The sequence below is a fragment of the Acanthochromis polyacanthus genome, chromosome 15, assembly GCF_021347895.1.
Source record: "Acanthochromis polyacanthus isolate Apoly-LR-REF ecotype Palm Island chromosome 15, KAUST_Apoly_ChrSc, whole genome shotgun sequence".
NCBI classification, from domain to species: domain Eukaryota; kingdom Metazoa; phylum Chordata; class Actinopteri; family Pomacentridae; genus Acanthochromis; species Acanthochromis polyacanthus.
The window spans coordinates 6,860,058-6,880,438 of record NC_067127.1 but is presented as its reverse complement, the minus strand read 5'-3'; the positions used below and the strand labels follow the sequence as shown (position 1 = coordinate 6,880,438).

The 20,381-nt window shown below is 42.7% G+C and overlaps 1 protein-coding gene across 1 annotated transcript; it reads right to left on the bottom strand.

Annotated features, from left to right (window-relative positions):
* Positions 1 to 9,508: 9,508 nt before the first annotated feature.
* klf5a (Kruppel-like factor 5a) lies at positions 9,509 to 19,437 on the bottom strand. The gene is made up of 4 exons (XM_022206270.2): positions 18,735 to 19,437; positions 16,598 to 17,729; positions 15,239 to 15,298; positions 9,509 to 11,678 (listed from the first exon to the last, which is right to left on the bottom strand). The coding sequence occupies exons 1-4, from the start codon at positions 18,897 to 18,899 to the stop codon at positions 11,500 to 11,502; spliced, it is 1,536 nt and encodes a 511-aa protein (XP_022061962.1). The 5' UTR covers positions 18,900 to 19,437; the 3' UTR covers positions 9,509 to 11,499.
* Between the last annotated feature and the right edge of the window lie 944 nt (positions 19,438 to 20,381).

Here is a 20,381-nt window from a genome sequence, read left to right as displayed (position 1 = left end):
TCTGTGCATGATGTGCGATTTAAATAAACTTGCTTGCTTGCCTGCTTCTGTGATCTTTATGCAAACTGCGTAAATGGTTGCGAACTAAGTATTTGTAGAGTTGAAAATGGTTTGAGTCCATGTGACATTAGTCTTTGAATGACAGCACAAACCAGAACAACCAGTTTGAGTTAGCAAAGAGTGCTAAAGCAAACTGAAAAGGAACTCATGCGTGCAGATTTCTCCTCGAAAGCGAAGCATTTCATTAAACATTAAAATCACTGTGGACTCATTTGAAATGCTTTGTCGTCTCACCGTGCATTTGACTAATAAATCCTCCCACGTTCTTTATTTCTATATGTCAAGATAAATGCTTTCTGTTTCTGGGAAAACAATGGATCATTTCTGGAGAGAACTCTCAGCAACAAAGCCACATTTTTTTAACCTCTCCCATAAAATTACTTCAATTTTCCCACTAATATCTCTTTGGTGTGTGGTTGTGAATGATGCCTGACTTATGTCCTGCCTGAGCATGTGTTTTAACTGAAACACATCACATTATAAATGTCAGGTTGTCTCAGAAGTACTGTCTCACTGGGACTCTAAATTTTGGAGTTAAGTTTGTCTTCCGAAGAAGAGTGATTGGTCTTAATAAAAAAGATTTAACAATGGAACTGTTCTATTTTACAAGCATCAGTGTGTGTTTTTGTTTTGACAAGAACTTGAGGTTTTCCCCATTGAGATTTACTCTGAAACAGAACAAATTAATTCCTCACAATGAACAAAAAAAACAAACAATACAGAGCACAACAAGTCACAGCTTCAAGTCATCATCTACTGTGTGTTCATACTGACAAGTCACTGAACCGCTACTGCATATCATTTCCCTCTCACCCTCCCATTTATGAATATTTGAAGCTTTACACATTGCAAATGTGTGATCGCATGTTTCTGATTAATCAAATGCAGAGCTGAAGAGAGTATAGTGTTGCATTTTGGGGTGGGAGCACATAACCACATGTGAATGAAAAGGTCAAGATCAGATTAGTTATTTGACACTTACAAAGTACGATAACTTGCTGGAATAAAATACAACCATATGCATCGAGATGGAGGCTTTACTATGTAAAACGACGACCTTGCTCAGTGTTATTTCTATCCAGTAATGCTAACGGGTATAATTTAGGGTGGAGTAAGGTGGCAGTATGTATGTTGTTTTGCACCATATGAATATATTGTGATTTCTTTGGCAGAAACAGAGTGTAGAACATGTGATGTCCAGCTGTTTGGTCAGTTTCGTGAAAAAATTGATGATACTTTTTCATATTAATGTGAATCTGCAGAGTAACTAAATACTTAAAATAAATATAGTAAAATAAAATGTTCAGTATTTACCAGCATTAACTGGAAATAAAATACCTCACACCTGTATTAAATACAAACTGGTGAGTAAATACACTGAGCTACATTCCATCATCAGCTGACTGTCATGTTGGACTGAACCGGCGAGCTTCCAGTTATGAGACAGAATGACTAACCGAATGGTGACCACATGTGCTTCATCGCCTCTAATCTATGAAACCATAAAACATGTGAGAAAGCAAGTGGAAACTGCGAGCTGTTTGGTCAGGGAGGCATTCGGAACAAGTGGAGAAGTTTACAGTGAGCAAACAGCTGTGATTAAGTATGAATGTATGTGGACGCTATACACGCAGCTTTTCTTTTTCCTTTTAAACATGATAAGAACGTACAATAAGGACCCTATTTCAACACATCATATGTGAAAGCAAAAAGGTTTTGTTGTCTCCTCTGAAGGCCCACTCTGGATGTCACCCTGAGTGTTTTGCAGGTGCATAGATATTTGCCTGATATGGAGAGAAGCCTAATGGGTTTGTCCTTCGAACTCATTTTGTATGCAATAGAACCGTAATGTAACTGAGGGTGACTCACTGCTGTCGTAACAGATTTGTGACTAAACAGATAACTTATTACCAGAATATTCATCTGAACTGTGTTTTATCAGAAACAGTGGTTCTTATGTTGGTTTATGGTTTATAGGATTTGACATCTTCTTCTTATTAGTCATCGTGGAGTGATGTTGAAACTCCTTAACAACTGATACCACGTTGTTATGTTTCAAACAATGACGTAGCAACAAAAACGTTAACCTGAGGAGCTGGATTAATAAAACAAATCGTGATTGAGAACAAAACAAGGCTTCACCTATCAGAGCACCGGCTGAAACACGAGGAGTGTTTTACTGTCAAGGTATTTTATTTAGAGAAAAAAAAAGGTCATTTAAGCAGTGCAGTCATGCAAAGAGTGTGCTTCAGTTACAGTACAGACCTGTTTGATGTACCGTACGATTGGTGAAGCTGCTCTGATTCAGTATTGATCATCGACCTCCTCATGCTAATGTTGATGTCAGGGAGGGATGAAGAAAGAGCTACAGGCCTGTCAGAAGCAGGCCGAGTTGCACTTTTTGTTTGGTCAAGTCCAACACTGTTTTTATGTTTGGGAGGGGTGGTTATATTGTCCTAATCAATCAGTAATGATTCCAACCTGGCATCTGTACAATTTACACTCAGTCCAGAAAGAGAGATTGCATTTTCTAGGAGCAGTTTGTCATGTCGTCAGAGAAAATATGCACATTTAAGATTTTTTACTTCTGCCACATTAACTTGCACTGCCTGGCCAAAAAAAAAAGAAAGAAAACGTCACCACCTGGATTTAACTAAGCAAATAGGTACTGGCCTTCCACTGGATAATTACTACAGTGATGAATACGTTTCAGCTGCAACAACTCATTTAACCCTAGCTGATGCAGTGAGGAGCTTCTCATTTCTTAAACAACCATGTTATAAGACATATCCTGTGGTCATGGAAATGATGTTAATCTGTCTCAGAAGGGTCAAATTATTGGCCTGCATCAAGCAAAGAAAACAACTAAGGAGATGTCTGAAACTAAAATCAGGTTAAGAACCATCCAACGCATTATTAAAATCTGAAGGACAGTGGTGAACCATCATCTTTGAGGAACAAATGTGGACAGAACAAACTCTTAGATTGATCGTAAAAAATCAACAAGTGAACACACAGCTATGTTTAAAAGTGAACGTGAGAGCATTTCAACACAAACAATGTGAAGGGAACTCAAGGGATTATGACTAAACTTATGTTGGGGGGGGGGGGGGGGGGGGCGCGGGGCGGCGCGGCGCGACGGGACGGTGGAGACTGCCCGAATATTTGTTCGTGCGGCGGTGTGGCGGTGTGGCGGCGCGGCAGCAGCGGCGGAGACGGCCCGAATAGTCAGATCCGTTCGTCTGGTCTCCCGGGTCCACATTTTGCCCTCGTTTAGTCTTTAGTTAAACTGAAGAATTCCCAAACACTGGCCTTCAGCATCTTGTCTTGTGTTTATGCAACGAAGTGAAGCGTGGCTTCAGGGTCGGCAGCCACCCGGCCATTCGGGTTGTGTTTACAAACACGAAAGGAGGAGCCGAAATGAGCCGAAATGAGCCGAAGAACACGGCGGGATGAGCCGAAATGGGCCGAAGGCGCAGGGAAGAGACGAGCGCCAAATATTTTCGTCTGGGGGGAGGAGGGGGTGATCACATCGACATATGTGTATATGTTATAGACATATGTGTATATGTTTATGTGATCACAGGACGAGATGAGCCGATGTGGGCCAAAGGCGGAGGGAAGAGAAGAGCTCCGAATATTTTCGTCTGGGGCGAGGAGGGGGTGATATGTGTATATGTTATGGGAGACGCCAGTGTTTACAAACAGTGACGTCACGAAGTCACGTGATTACCGCGCTGGTTGGCAAGAGGAACCAGAGGAACAATGGCTGACGATAACAATGCGAACTATCCTTCCGTGAAATTGTCCGATTATGCTCAATCCTTATCACCTGAGGCCCGACAAAGATACGTGAGTAAGCTGAGATATCAGGGAAACAGTAAAACCTTGCCAGATCCCTACAATTTGAAGACTGGGTGGGTTGACGATCCTTCATTGTGGCCGGACATTTCCTAAACCGACATTTATTTTTACTTGATTGACACCCCTGGGCAGTTCACCCACCCAAAAATACATAATTATGAATTAAAAATAGTATATCTTCTGTTAATCTTCAACAAGATGTCAAAGAAACGTCAAGAAGTTGCTGTATTTTTTGTCTGTAGTATGGCTTCTATGTAACAGTAACAGACCCACAGCATTGGTGATCGAAAATGGGACAATTCTAAAAAACGGGGGTGCGCGAATATTCGGATACCAAAATTAATATCCGGATAGTGCGGTAGCGAACGAATATTCGGATATTCGGGATATTCGGGTCCAGCCCTACTTCCTAGGATGATCTTTTTTATTTAAACTCCCACTGGGTAAGGAATACATGGCAAACTACACAAGCCAGTTCATTTGAGTTAGCCTTAGCACCACAATTTAAGCCGAGTTGCTGTTCTGGACTGCAAGCTGACTCAATGACATTTGCTATGCGGTTTTTCCAGTGCAATTATATGAGCGTTATGTCAACAGGAATAATAAAGGTACTGTTTTGCCCTTTTGTTTCCCTTTAGTCCCTGAAGGATAATTGAGTTTTTCAAGCTCAGGTGCCCTAAAGAACTTTAATATAGGCTTCCTTGCTGTAATTGTTAACGTCTTCATACAGGTCAATAAAACGTTAAAGTTTCTTATATAATTTTAGGTGTGTCAGCCAAACCCTTTTGCCACCTTTTAATTACCATCATACCACAGAACACCGTCTGAGAAAACACAAAGAAGTAATTTGATTCATAGAACTCCTCCTCCAAATGATATTCGCTCATGCATTCTGTTTATTTTAGCTTCATGAAAACTTTGCAGAAACATTTTTACTGTCCAACCCTTCCACTGAAAGCACATTAAGAAGGATTTTTTTCAATCTGCTGCAAACAAGAGGAACAATAACAGGAAGATAAACTGCTCCACTATACATTTTCTCACTAATGTTTCAAGCAGGGGCGATTCTAGGATCAGAGGTGTAGGGGTGCTGAGCACCCAGAGGTGCCCGGCCAGGCAAGTTTTGTGTGCCACTATTCTCTGTTTTCTTACCGGGTTCTTCTTGACCTTGCACTCTCTCCTCTCCTTCCCCTTTTTCATCTCTCCCTCTTTGGACTGACAATCATACACAAATAGATTGTATTCAACGAGATGAAAAATTACATATTATGAAAAAATACCAATAAGAACATGAATAAATAACATCCTCTCTCTCTCTTTGTACTGTCAACCTAAAGGCAAACAACCAAACAATGTGTTTTATATCTATTAAGAGATATAAATATTGATACATTGATCCAACTTACATTACTCTTGATAGACAGACCATTTGATCTTACACTCTTACCTGAACCTGGCTCTTTTTTTTTTCTTCAAAAAATCAATCTTGTGTCCATGATGAGGCTGTCTGTCTGTACACGCGCACGCGCACACGCACACACACAGAGAGGGGGAGGGGGAGAGGGGGAGAGAGAGAGAGAGAGAGAGAGAGAGCGTAAGATAAGAGTTATAATGTTAATGGACATCCAGTCAGCTAGTCAGCACCTTGGCTTTAATATTAACACATGCACTGACACAACAGCTAGCTTTTCTCAGTCCAGTTCAAACAGACACTGACCACCTGTAATGTTTGCTAGCTAGAAAACGTCAGCTAACTCCTACCTAACAACATAAATAGTAACCTATGATTAAATGCAGCAAAAATGAGGACTTGTAATGATAATAATATGTTGGTATTGAGTGGTAGAAGTTAAGAATTGTGCCACACATCTTGGTTCAAGCCAGATACTTACACCACTAGTTCACAGTAGCTTCGGAAGCATGGCTTAGTTCTGCGCAGGTAGGACGATCTGGGAAAGTTGGGCGGGATCAAACCATTTTTGAGGCAAGATAGGGGTGGTGCTGTATTTTTGTTGTTAAAACATTACATATCAGCCAAGTACTGTATGATTTTTACACTTTTATGGTACGTTAAAAAGAGCATCCATCCATCCATCCATCCATCCTCTATACACCGCTTTATCCTCACTAGGGTCGCAGGGGGGTGCTGGAGCCTATCCCAGCTGACTCGGGCGAAGGCAGGGGACACCCTGGACAGGTCACCAGTCTATCACAGGGCTACATATACAGACACGCAATCAAACTCACATGCACACCTACGGGCAATTTAGAGTAATCAATTAACCTCAGCATATTTTTGGACTGTGGGAGGAAGCCGGAGTGCCCGGAGAAAACCCACACATGCACAGGGAGAACATGCAAACTCCATGCAGAAAGATCCCGGGCTCAGGCCGGGACTCGAACCAGGGATCTTCTTGCTGCAAGGCGAAAGTGCTAACCACTACTTCACTGTGCAGCCCTAAAAAGAGCATGTAATACAAAAAAAAAAATCTCTGAAATTTTAGAGGTGTTAAGATTCAATTTATGGATGCTTGCACATCCCCAAAAATGTGCTAGAAACGCCTAAGACAGAGTGGAAACTTTGCAGAACTGTCCTAGCAAAGATTTAAGGTTCATACTGATATCTTAGGTTTGATCTGAAGGCTTTGGGATCTCCACCACAATTTAACAATCACTGTAAATATCGAGGCTGTTTTTATTGTCTCCCAGGATGGGAAACCGGTCCAGCAGCTGGCCTCTACTTGCTAAGGAGGTTACAGTGAAACTAGACACAGGAGCCCTCTGAAAGAAAAGACTGCAATTAGGTAAACATTCAGGAGCCACCTGCAAGATCTTATCATTTTACCATTGCTTCATCAGTGGACTAAAAAATAGGTGATTCTGTGTGGTCACTAAAGGAGTAGGGCCTTGGTGCCAGTTGCCCTGATTAAAGTGGGACAATGTAGTATTTATAGACACACACATTGATACAGCGATGAGCCACGCAAGGTGGAGGTCGAACCATCAGAAGAGTAAATATATAATTGCAGGACTTTTTGTATCATAGGTGACATTTTTGCTGTTTTCAGACCTAAAATCAACATGACTGCCTATAACCAAACACCACCTGGCATTTTTACAGAAAGATTCTTCTAAATATTATATATACAACTGAGTAAAATTTAAATTTATTTATAAAGATATTGTAGTAAGCCTGTTGACATGCCTCAGATCCACACTTGGCACACACACTACTTTATATTAAATAACTAAAAAAGCCTTGGAGGCTTCCAGTCTTTTCTTCAGGAGGAAATGACATCATGTGGAGCAGGTCATGTGATCTGGAATTAACACACTTCCTTGAGAGGTGTTTTTGTAATGAGTAACTTCGTAGGACACAGCTACAACTTGGTTTTTTTCCATATAAAATTTCATATATTGCCAAAAAATAAATATCTGTCATAACTATCTCAGCTTAATAAAAAGAACAAAATCCAAACCATTTTTGAATAATCTCATTTTATTATTGTTTAGCTAATAAGAAGGTGGTTGTTATTAAATTGGGACAGTTATTTAATTGACATTTTAGTGATATCCAGTCATTGTTTATAAATAAATGGTTGTTTCCATAATAAATAATTATGGAATTTGTGAAGACATGATTGTAATGAACATAAAAAACTTTTTTTTTTTTTTTTACTTTTAATTAAAATGTATGCAAGATATATCCCATGGACTTCAAGTCCCTCAATTATATATTGACCCAGAAACCATTTGTCTCATACCTCGGGGTGGGCATGATGCAACATTCATATTGTCTTCACCCTCCGGCACTTGTGTGTGTCCTCGCAGAAACTCATCGTTTTCTGCCAGGAACTCCAAGTCCAAGTCCACACTTAGAGAACAGCTATGGGACGAAGCTCGGATATTTGATTTCAAATCTGTAAAAATTTTCTAAACCAAGACGCAGTTCACCTAAGGCAACATTTCTGAAAACAAACGTAGCGTCTTGAAATGAAACCCTCCTCAATTTCTGATATTATCTTTAACTTTGCGTCAGCTGTTCTGCTATCGCTTCGATCTCTGATAACAGCATGTTCTATTCTGAGAATCTTGCGAGGGGGTTGATTTTGGAGGGGAGTTTGCAATATGTGTGCGCTTAAAGTGTGTCTGTGTCTATCTGGGCTCCCCGTGGTCATTCTATTGGTCTTCTGAGTGGGTGGTCTGTTCCAAGAGAGGAGCACTGGAAACATTATACCAACACATACACACACACACACACACACACACACACACACACACACACACACACACACACACACACACACACACACACACACACACACACACGCTTAGACACACACTGAGGGAAACTGGGAATCACACCAACGCAGCACAGCAGAGGGTGGAGCAGGCAGGAGCCTTCTTCCAGATGTGTGACATTAATTTAGTTGATCCAAAACATGAACCGGTAGCTCCCACTCACTCATCACCACTGTGTGTGTCTGTGTGTGTGTCTCTCTCTGTGTGTGTGTGACATTCTAGTTTTTTAATATTCACGGAAAACACCTGCAAGTCCACATTTTCATATATTCTGTGTAATTTCAGGGCTCAACAAGAACAAGAGAAGGAATCAATATTTAAGAGAGATAAAAAGGAATATAATTTCTCCTCCTGAGTTCAAGGTGGAGGACAAGATGGAGCACTTAAGGGAGAAGAGATGCACGATTCAAAAAGAGGAAAAGATGAGGAGTGGAGCAGGTTATGAGAACAGTCTCCACTCTGACCCGCAGAGCAGCGCCCCTGGACTTTCATACAGTACTTTCCACCGGGGAGGAGAAGGGGGATACGGTGCATGGAAAGACAAAGAGCAAAAGAAAAAAAGAAAGAAAAAATGAAATTAAATAAGAAGCGCGGAGGAGGAGGAGAAAGGAGAGGAGATGTAGGAGGACGGAAGTGGTTGATTGGTTCCCCCCAGAGATTCTTTTGTTTAGATTGTTCTGCATTTCACTTCTCTCACTCTCTCCCCTTTTCCACCTCCTTCTTTTCTGACATCTGAGGTAGATTACAACAGAGACCCCGGGTCACATTTACGACTTAAACCAAGAACATATGGTGTGTGTGCGTGTTTGTACGTCCGTTTCAATGCGGTGGGATTCCCCTCCGGTCCCCGAGTGGTGGTCAGATTTATTTTCTTGTTCATTGTCTCTTGCTGGGATATCAAAGGACTATTGTTTGTCGATCAGCAAGGGTGCTGCAGGTTACTTGCAGGTCCTGGACGAGAGCAGCGCTTCGCCTCTACTCCACATCTTCCTCCTTCTTATCTCCTTTCTGCTCCAGCTGAATTTTTAAGTATGTTGGCCCCACCGCAGAAAATCCCAGACGCAGAGGATCGGCACTTGCACAAAAACCGTGTTTAGATTTGAAGAGATTAAGTGCGGTTACGTCTCGTTTGTTTTATTTAGGCCCTGACGAGTTTTGTAATGTCCCACAGGCTTTCAATTCAAACAGGATGGCTTTGCGTTGATATAAAACTCATGGATGGACCAACATGTTTGCATTATTAGCAGGTAAAAGACATAAAAATCTCATGAATTGCAGCACATCTGTAAAAGTGTCAGTTGACTTTATTAGCATCGGCTTCACTCAGTTGAAGAAAAAACAACTTTTGTCTTTGGAACGTTTACCATGGAAGAAAAAAAAGACAAACAAAAGGATCTACAAAATAAGTTGCTGGAAGGACAATATATAAAACAATGGCATCAAAATAGATTTGACAAGAAAACAAAACCGAAGGAAAAAAAGGCTCAAATATTTTTTGGATGCGGGGCATTTTCCTCTCTTTTTTTGCCCTGTTTACAAAATAATAACAAAAGAGGAAAATAAACCAAAAAATGTATTTACAGTGCATATATTTACATTAAGGCATTTTTTGCTGGGGAGAAAGACGGTTGATCTGATACAACCCCCACTTCTACACAATCAAATAAATAGTCAGATTTACCATGATACATTACAGTGCTATATTATCTTTATGCTACCTGCAGTGAATGAACAAATACAGTTATAGGTGAAGGCTGAATTACAAAATGGACATTCAGGTGTGCATTAAAGGAAAGGTTCACGCTTTTCCCAAACCAAACACTCACGTCCATATGTACATTGAAAGAGTTTGTGTGCCTAGAGTGACTTAAAATTCAAGTGACGAGGGACAAAATCCATGAAAGTTTAACCAAAGTTACTGTAAGCTCAAAACAAAACCACATGGATGTCTTCCAAAGTCAAAAATGAAGTGAACCTGTCCTTTAACAAAACATACGTCCATGTCTGATTGCATTTTAGCTGTGTACAGAGTCAGAGAATGGACTGACTGTCTCTTCAGTAAAGAAAAGTTCTACACGATGTCAGTGAAGTGGCCAGAGCCGAGCTGTTACATTACCATGGTTTTTTTTCCCCCAACGTGAGTCGAGAGATTCAATAGATTAAGAAATAAAAACAGCACCATGTGTGTTTAACTGTCTACGCTGATCGTAGCTCTGCTACCGCACAACAAAAACACATGAATCAGAGAAGGAGGCACTTAATAAGGTGTCGATGACGAAGGTGATGCTTTGGTTAAAGAAACGGTGACTGAGATGTACAGTCCGAAAATGTTTAGTCCACACGTGAGCATCAAATACACTCAATTCCACTTTAACATGAATGAATTCTAGGATATCTACGGGTTCTGCTTACATTTCTGTGGTTGGAAATCCATCAAAGGACAACCTGAATAATTCATCACCTAATTGCTGCTCTTTAGCATCCATCCACCTCCCTTTATTTCTCAGACCTCCTCTCTCTAAAATCAAAAATCTTTCTCTCTCTCTCTCTCCATCTCCACCCCTCTTTCTTTTTTCCCCTGCTCTATCTTCCCTTTGTCTCTCCAGAGTATAAATGCCTTCAATATTTAATATCTGAACAGCAGTGATTTGTGTGGCAAGATCCAGTCCAGTAGTGATAATGATCGTTCCAGTGGTGAATGAGATACGTGGGCCCACAAAGGCTGAGATTTTGATTCCCAATTTTAGTGCAAACCTAAGGATTTGGTAAAAAACAAAATCTGGATTTTCCAGTTACATCAACAAAACAAACAAACCAATGAGTAAACAAAGATTTGGCTTGGCTAGTTTTGCAAACAAAAGCTACTCCTTTATAAAAAAAATTAAAAAAAAAAGTGAAATCAGTTCTACATGTTAGAATAAAGAAAAAAAGTTTTGTTTTTATTCCAGTCACACAAGAGTCCAAATGGACTGGAAACACATTATGGAGCTACCATTTCTTTTTTTTTTTGTCCTTCTTTGTTTTTGTCCAAAGAAATCCTAACCTGGAGGCTTTATCTGGTCACTATATTCCTACTTTACAACCTCCGCATTGTCCCCCTCTGGGTTAAGAGCAACACATTTGTTCGGCTATCGGACCGTTTGATCACACGATAGCAGCACCAGGAGGAGCCGCTCGGCGTCAGGCAGCTGCTAACATTGTGGGAGACAGAGTGAGTGCTTTATGTGTGATGAGATAGTGCTTGTATGTCTGCAGTGTTGTGTGCAAATGTCGCTAGTTCTGGTGCCTCTTCATGTGCAGGGCGAGGTGGTCGGACCGGGAGAAGGAGCGCGAGCAGACGGCGCACTGGAAGGGTTTGGCGCCCGTGTGTTTCCGGTAATGGCGCGTCAGCTCGTCCGAACGGGCGAAACGCCAGTCGCAGCTGTCCCATGTACACCTGTACGGCTTCTCACCTGCAGGACAAAGACAGAAGAGTGTGAGCAAACAGTAGCGAAGAGCCGAAATTCTTGTTCAATTATGTGACAGAGTAGAGTTGTGTCATTATTCGAGCGCTGACAGTCACCATGAAAAAAAAGCGGGTTAATTCCCTGACTTACAGGATTCATTCATCTGGGCGGAGGAACTGGGAAAACAAGCTCCTTTCGTCTAACAGCAAATACAGTCATAACACTGTCACACAGGCATTCATCAAGCCAGGAAACACCTATGCTGCACAAGCTTCTCACGGCGACTGATTGGCCTTCGCTTCTGGGCATTTTTCTGTGATGGATGTGACACGGTTGTGTGTCACTCTTTCATTCCAGCTGAGGCCTCGGGCACTAACCTAGGGTAACCTCTCGCCTTCAGGACAACGGCCTGCATGTCTCAGGACATCAACGGAGCTGATGCACATCCATCAGTCCAGTTCCACTACCCTTAAAAAACAACTGATCTTTTCTGTAGTATCCACGCATCAACCAAATGCAAATTACAGAGGAGGTGAGTGGAATTTCAACCGTGCCACCTGAATTTAACAATGCCATGCAAAAAGTGAAACAGCACAAGTACGTTAAACTTCAAAGCCCTTACAGGAAGCACAATTACATAACTTGTGCATATTGGTATTTCTACTAGTGTGGATGCGTAAAAATGTAAGCCATGAGGGTGTCCAGATAGCTCAACGAGTTGAATAAGTGACCCAGGCACACAGTGGCCTCAGTTCGATTCCAGCTCTGTGCCCTTTACTGCATGTCTTCTCCCTGCTTTCCTGTCCGTCTAGCAACAAAAGACCAAGAAATAACTTCAAAAAATGTTGGCCACAAAAGGAACTTGAGTTGTATCTTTATAACAACAGTAAGTAATTTCAGGGCACTTCACACAGTAGAGTCATGACTTAACTACAGTGTATTATAGAGAGAAATAGACAAATCCAAAAAATTCCCTCATAGAAAGCATTTGGTGATAGTGGGAGGAAAAAAACTCCCTTTTAAAACCTTCGGTGGCCACCTGCCTCGACTGGTTAAGTTGAGGGTAAAGACTCCCTTTTTTTTTCTTTTTCTTTTTTTTGCTGGTTTTGACTACTGTTTGTGACTTTTTGTTTTCATTTTGGAAAAGTTAAGAAAGATCCCACTTTAGTTAACACATTCTTTTCACTTCTCCATGGAACAAGTGAATGTCAGTGGAATCCGAAACAGAAACCATGCAGCCTAGGATTTTCTTTTTCTCTTTCTTCTTGCTTTTAACGTGCCTTTACATACACCGATCAGGCATAACATTATGACTGCCTGCCTAATATTGTGTTGGTCCCCCTTATGTTGTGCAAAATGTTCTGAACCATGGGGCATGGACTATGGGGTCTGGCACCAGGATGCTGGCAGTGGATCCTTTGGGTACTCTAGGTTGTGCAGTGGGGCCTCTGGGAATCAAACTTGTTCCACTATATCCTGTTGATGCTTGATCAGAATGGGGTCTTGGAAGTTTGGAGGTCAAATCAACATCTTGGGCGATTGTCATGTTCCCCAATATGTTCCTGATTGTTTGATGTTTTGACGATGTGGTCCTGCAGGGGAAGGCCACTGACATTTAGGATTTCCATTTGCATGAAGGAGTGTGCTTGGTCTGGGACGACGTTTATTTGGGTGTCGAAGCTAAAACCCTTCCAGCAGAATATCCCATAGTACCAATATGATCCATGATACTGACTTCACCCATCAGTGGTTTTACTGTTGAGGCTGATTGGTGTATCAAAAAAAGAGCTTGAAATATCTATGGTATTTGGAAGTCTCCTGAAATTTCAATTACTATTTAGTGTATCTGTCCCCATTACTCTTGTATTTCACAGCAACCTCCAATGAGCAGCTTTCAGTGGCTTGGAAAAATAGTAAAAACTGTTGTCATGTTGCTCTGTGGCTTTTTCAGGTCAATAAGGCTAAAGCTAATACCAATTATGGTTGAAAGTATAGAAATGTTCAACGCTCTGCACAACATAAGCTTAATTCTATTCACCTGCATTTAATTACAGAGGTAGCAGGACTCTCCCAGACAGACATATTAAAACATGGGAAATATGCCTTTGTTACGTACGTGAACTTTAAACAAGCACAACAAGCTCTGCAGCGCTGTTGTAACAGCCACAGTAAACCTGTTTCTAAATTAACCACAGCGTCTGCAAACTTAGAAACACACACACACCTGAAACTGAACACAATGAGGAGAAACAATGAAAAGAAGCTGAGAAAAAAACAAAAAACAAAGAGTCAACTGAGTTCTCACAATACACCCACAAACACATCCATGCACACACACACACACACACACACCAATAGACACAGTAACAATCAGCGTAATGGATGTTGATGGAGATCAGAGTGGGAACTCCCACCGGGACCCAAACGCATTAGGAATCATCTCATACAGATTACTGACAGGTGTGTGCTGAAGTGTCTGTCTGTGTGTGTGTGTGTGTGTGTGTGTGTGTGTGAGAGAGAGAGAGTGAGTGGGTAAGTGTGCGTTCAAGCAGCTGAATCAGAGAAATAGAATGAGCAGCGGGGAGGGGGATCCAGGGAGGGTTGAAGGTGGGAGGATGGCAGGGGAAAAAAAAAAAAGAGGAGAGGATGATTAGACGAAATGAAAAAAGAAAATAACTAAGCGAGGCTTACAAAATCAGGAAGGATAAGCAGTTGCTGCTACACAACTTTTTACGTGTCGTGTTCTCATCTTGTGGTCTGTAATAACTGCAATAACCGCAATCAGCCTGCAGCATGAATGACGCCAGATCTAATTGTCTTGTCATGTTCCCGATACTGAAATGCAAGGCACGCACACCCACACCGATGTTCGGAACGAGGAGCTCACATTCACAAACAGAACAGATTCTGGGTACAAGTGAGTTTTGTGTGTGTTCAGATGAGGGAGGAATGTGTAGATATCAACAGAAGCTATGTTTTGTTAGCTGGAGCGAGGTGCGGCCCAACACCTAAGCACTTGTTTGTTGACTTTTTTGCTCATCCAAAACCAACAGCTGAAACGTAAATGCGTAAAAAGGAGACAGAGTTATAGATGGAACAAAAGACAGATTAAAACGGTCGACAGAGATTAAAGCAGAGAGATCAGGAACGAGATAAGCAAGATTTTTGTATCTGCACAGACACATTTTGAGTGTATTTATAGTGGCAAACTAGTCCAACTAGTCTCAGTAAAAGTGCATTCAAGCATTTCAGCAATTTCTGAACAGGCAAAGGAATTCTGGGAAAGATGGCACCACACGTCTAGCGCTGACCACACAGTCTGAGAGTCATCCCCTGGCAGAAGTGTGTCACTTCCACCTGTTTTGATGGAATAGTATATTGGGCAGAGGATGGGAATGGGGTAGGATACTTTTACACACACATGCCAAGAACACAACACTCTGCCTAGCAACATGGTGCCAGTGCAGATCCTGAAACACGAGTCCGGTGGGCAGCGTCGCTTTTTGATGGGTGTCTTTAAAAAAAAAAAGAAAGAAAAACGGGCATCAATGGGAGGAATATCTTACCCGTGTGAGTCCTGAGGTGGGCTTTCAGATGGGACGACTTGGTGTAGACCTTCTTGCAGCCTGACGACAGACACAGAGATAAACACAAACAGACGTCTTAATCCAAATAATTCACACGTGTCAGATATGTATTCACCCAATAAGCTGAGCTGTGGTATGCGAGATATTTGGGCTAATGAAGAACAGGAGCCGTTTGGAATGAAATATAGTAAATGTTTGTTCTTGTGGAAACTTAAAAAATGCGATCGTGTTTTGCAAAGCGTGACTGTATTAAAAAGCGAGCGGATTTGGATACTGCTTGTGTTCACTGCAGAGTTGAGATATTTAAACATTTTGCACATTGCAAGTGTCAAAAAAGGTCATTAATAGTTTAGCGAGTCGCTCTTCAGATTTGTCGTGACTTTAAATAAGGAAATGATAGAATTTCATGTATTGCCAGGATTAAACTGTGAGCAGCTGCAGCAGTGTGACTAATATACACTTGGGTGAAATGTGGATCTGTGGATATGATGGATCTGCTTCATCTGACTTTAAAGAAGTTAGACGTGCGCTAACATGCTGCAGGAGTCTCTGCTTAAGCCTATTTTACATGCTGCCACAGGCTAGTTGACATTACATGTCCTACAAGTAACTGCAAATCATGCAGCTACACTCTGTGTGAGTGTGTGTGTGTTGAAGCCAGTTAAAAAAATAAATACTTTAATCGGAGTGAGAAATCTCAAAGGTGACTGTATGCATGTGTGGGAAAAAAGATCAAATAACTCCAGAAGAACATCTAAAACACACACACACACACACACACACACACACACACACACACACACACACACACACACACACACACACACACACACACACACACACACACACACACACACACACACACACACACACACACACACACACACACACACACACACACACACACACACACACACACACGTTCATTCCACAATCATACCAGCGATGACTTTAAAGCCACAACATTGTGTCAGAGCTCACGGTTGAGAGTGCCACGGCTGTTTGAGGTGCAATAATAAATGCAAAGTACCTTTTAGCCAGATAGCTAATTGAAAGGCAGCGATGGGCTGCATTGCCAAAATATTCTAATTTCAGTACAGCATGTTCTGTGCTGTCTGTGGCTGGAGTACACATCATAACCCGGAGGCCTGGGGAAGTCATTCAGAGCACAACATATAATTTCCCAAAAATGCACGGGTGTCTCAAAATAAAGCTGGTTTTCATAAAGCTGACCCTTGTGAGTGACCAGACATTCACCTTACCACAGCTGAGAGAGAAAAATAAACACGCTACGGTGACAGCACACACACAGTGGTAGACATGTGGTAATCTTCTAACCTGGGTAATCACAGTGGTGGATCCGTCGCTTCTCTAAGTCCGGGTTGTTCCTGCGGTTGTAGCGGACAAGCCCGGCATTCTGTGCTGGGGTTGGGGTTGCTGTGGGAGCTTGGGGAGGGACCGCTTGTTGGCCTGGGACCGGTGTGGGACCTGCAGTGTGGGGCAACGCTAGGCTGCCTGGTCCGGGGCCGGGTCCAAGTCCAGGGGTGCTACCTGCCAGCTTGGAGGCGATAGTGGCTGCATATGAAGGAGGAGGGGACATAGTGTGGAGCAACTCCTTCTGCCTGTCGGGGCTGCCGGGCTCCGAGCTGGGCGGGGAGGGCGGCAGGTAGGGCACCTGCTGCTGGAGGAAGTGAGGGCGAGGCTGGGAGTGAGGATGCGTGTACAACCCGCCGCCCAGGCCGCGGTAGGCAGGCTTGGCAGTTTGTTCTTGCTGAGATGCCGAAGAAGTTACCGACAAATCATGGAAAGGCGAGTGGATTGCGGTGGTGGAAGTGTGTTGTATCTGCTGCTGCTGATGATGATGGTGATGCTGATGCTGGGCCTCCATGCCATTGCCGTGGTGATGATCCAGGCTGGAGTTTAGGAGCTGGAACAGCGAGCCACCGTTGTCGTGGTGGTGGAGAGCGTGCTGCTCAAACTGCGGTGACATTTCCTGTTTGACGAACACTTCTGGCACCGAGTCGTCGCCACGACCGCCTCCCGACTGGTTGAAAACACTGGTGAAGTCTGGTAACCCTGTTAACGACATGTTTATGGCTGAGGTTTCCATGGCGATGCTGCCAGGGCCGTGCCCAGATGTGCTGCAGCTACTCGTGGGCGTAGAGTTGGGGCAGTGAGGCTCTAGGTTTGAGGAGAAACACGAGGAGGCAGATTCTGTTTTGATCTGTGGGAGACCTGCGTGGTTCTGGTGCTGAGGGGGCCGCGCTTGCTGGGAGAAGCCCATCCTCAGGTAGGCGACGTCGGGGAGGTAAAGATTCATGTTGAGGGTGTAGGGAGCCCCGGAGAGGTCGTCAGAGAAGAACTGATCCACCGCAGACGAACTGTCTCTGTGCGACTTCTGCTGGCTGTCTGCAGGAGGTGGAAGGTGGAGGGACTGAGGGGACAGATACCGGTCCATCTCACACTTTGCCTGTTGGAAAAAAAGACAGAAAAAGACCGGTTTAGAAACAGAAAAGGGGGATTAAATGAAATGTGACTCAGGTCCGTGCTTCTCATGAGCAGCCACGAAACTATTCAGAAGCACTATTTTGAGAAGACAAAGGTTTGATAGGGGGAGTCACTGCTGAAACATTTATCAAGTAGTCATCAATAGGCGGTTGCCACATTCCCTCTCTGCCTGCAAGGCTGAACTCAAAAACCTGTGAGGCCAACGGTCTGGGATCAGATGTTCTGGAGTCAATAAAGAAACTAATACCGCTCATATAAACATGAGGAAACCTGCACATGTGCACTTGTGATAAGACTAAAGAAGCAGCCTGGGCACTGATCAAACCGGTGCTACGACTCATGCTTAATTCATTTCGGGGCTTTATTGTTCAACTCCTGTGAATCTGGAGGTAAAAGTTGGAGAAGCCCTGCAGCAGAGGATGAAACAGCAACATGAAAGGGAATGGGGAAACACCCATGCCTCCCTGTCCGCTGCAGCAGCAGCAGCAGCAGCAGCAGCAGTCTGGGGATGGGCTGCTATTTGAGGCTCCTGATCCGACCAGCTGTTCTGTGGACCTCTCACTGCTGCTGCACAAGTTCGCTGCTAACTGGAGGTGGGGGGTTGTAAGGACAAGAGTTGCCGGGACCTTTTTTTCTAGTCCGAAGTCAGTTGTTGTCAGCGAGGTATGATGGTGAGAGTGGACGCCAAGAAGAGATCCAACAACTGGTGGCCAACTGGCTGCTACAGAAAACATGCAGTGAATGCGTTTGCAGGCGGATCGAGCTCGAGTACGCGTCCAGCTGGTCGCAGTCTGCCCGCTTATGACCGAAAATAGTGCAAAAACAAAAGTGATGATTAACAACGAGCAGCGAAGAGGGGCCGAGGGGGAGAAATCTGGACGCCAGCAATTAAAAAAAAAAGCAGGGGTTTACGACAAGCAATCTGCCACGCCCATTCAAAGAAACATCACCAATGTGTAATTTCTACCTGCGTGTAGTCGCTCTGTCCGCTCTTGTCCGTGTCGGGGATCTTGCAGTCCAAGCCGAACAGCGCCGAGTCCTCCAGGGGGAACACAGCCGGCAGAGGCGCCTTCTGCAGCGGGTAGAAGGGCTCCTCCTGCACACCGCCGCTCATCGTGAGTGTTGCGGCCATGAAGCTCCGACGCAGCGCCGCAAATGATCGCTCGTCCTGTTTATGCAAAAAAAATTCAAAAAAAGAAAAACAGAAAACGAGAGGATGCTACAGAGAGAGGAGTGGAGCCGACGAGGGGTAGTGTGGTGCGTGTGGTGGAGCGATTAAAGTGTGCCTGTCGGCTACATCTCCTTCCACTTGTTTCATCCCTCCCGGCCCACAGACAGTTTTCTATCTCCCGTCCCGTCGTAGGGCGGAGCTGGACAGTGTAAATACAGAGCAACGCGCCGCCCACAACCTTTAAAACGCTTTGATCCTTCATTCACTGGCCACCGCCCTACGCTCCATCCAAACACATTAACAACACTGTCGTAAAATGTGTGCAGGACCAGGCCACACCGCAAACACACAGTGAAGGTTAAAACCGTCCACCAGCCTTCTTAAGCACATTTTATCATTCCTTTCCCTCTAATTTTGGTGTTTTAATCTGATGTAACAATGTATAAATCTGGAATTGGACACCAGAGGGAGAACGGCATGAAACAAATCAACAGCAGTGCACAATAATCAGCATTAAAATAATATCTCATATAATTAATTATATGCATGCATTAATTAGATTCAGCCTATAAAGTCAGGGCTAATCTGTGAATCTAATAATCTATAATATTATATCATCATGTAGAATATAAATATGCTTTGAATAAAAAATGTGACCCTCGTAATAGCAAATAAAAGCTGTAAAATATATGCACTGGAGCAGAATTATTCATTTGAATTACTCAAGTATAAGTATTTCTAACAAATACAGTACTATATATATATATATATGTGTGTGTGTGTGTGTGTGTGTGTGTGTGTGTGTGTGTGTGTGTGTGTGTGTGTGTCAGATATTGCCGATAACCGCTATGCCGATATTGTCCAACTCAATTTCTGATTCCAGCATCAACCAAATCCAATATATGTGCGCTATTTAACTAATTCTAGGTAGCATCCCACATCTTCTGTTGTGGAATTAACACATCATGCCTAATTTTATTGTGATATCCATTGGATGCATTCTCAAATGCAACAAGGCTCTCCAAATGTAAACATTGTCATGACCCATACTACATTTTCATGCCAATATAAGGGCCGACAATATCGATGGGCCGATATTATTGGACATTCCTAAGATATGTGTGTATATATACATATATATATATATATATATATATATATATATATATATGTACACACACACACAAATTAGCAAAGGGTGTTAAATAAATATAATGGAGCAGAAGTATTAACTTAATTAGGATGGAATTATTTTCATGTAATGGTATTTCTAACAAAAAGAGTACTTCAGCATATATATGTATATAATTTAACTCAAGTAATGATAATCAGCAAATGCTGACAGATACTGGAGCAGAATTATTAAAAAAATTTAGGATGAATTTACTCAAGTAAAAGTACATTTAAACACTAAAAAAGTACAGAACTTAAATAAATGTATAT

Bases quoted from the DNA above. Each gene is read 5' to 3' on its own strand.
- klf5a (XM_022206270.2), bottom strand. From the start codon at position 18,899: ATGGCCGCAACACTCACGATGAGCGGCGGTGTGCAGGAGGAGCCCTTC. The intron at 15,299-16,597 runs GTTAGAAGATTA...GTCTGTCGTCAG, and splicing joins CCACCACTGTGATTACCCAG to GCTGCAAGAAGGTCTACACC. The intron at 11,679-15,238 runs GTAAGATATTCC...TTTGTCCTGCAG, and splicing joins CCACCTCAGGACTCACACGG to GTGAGAAGCCGTACAGGTGT.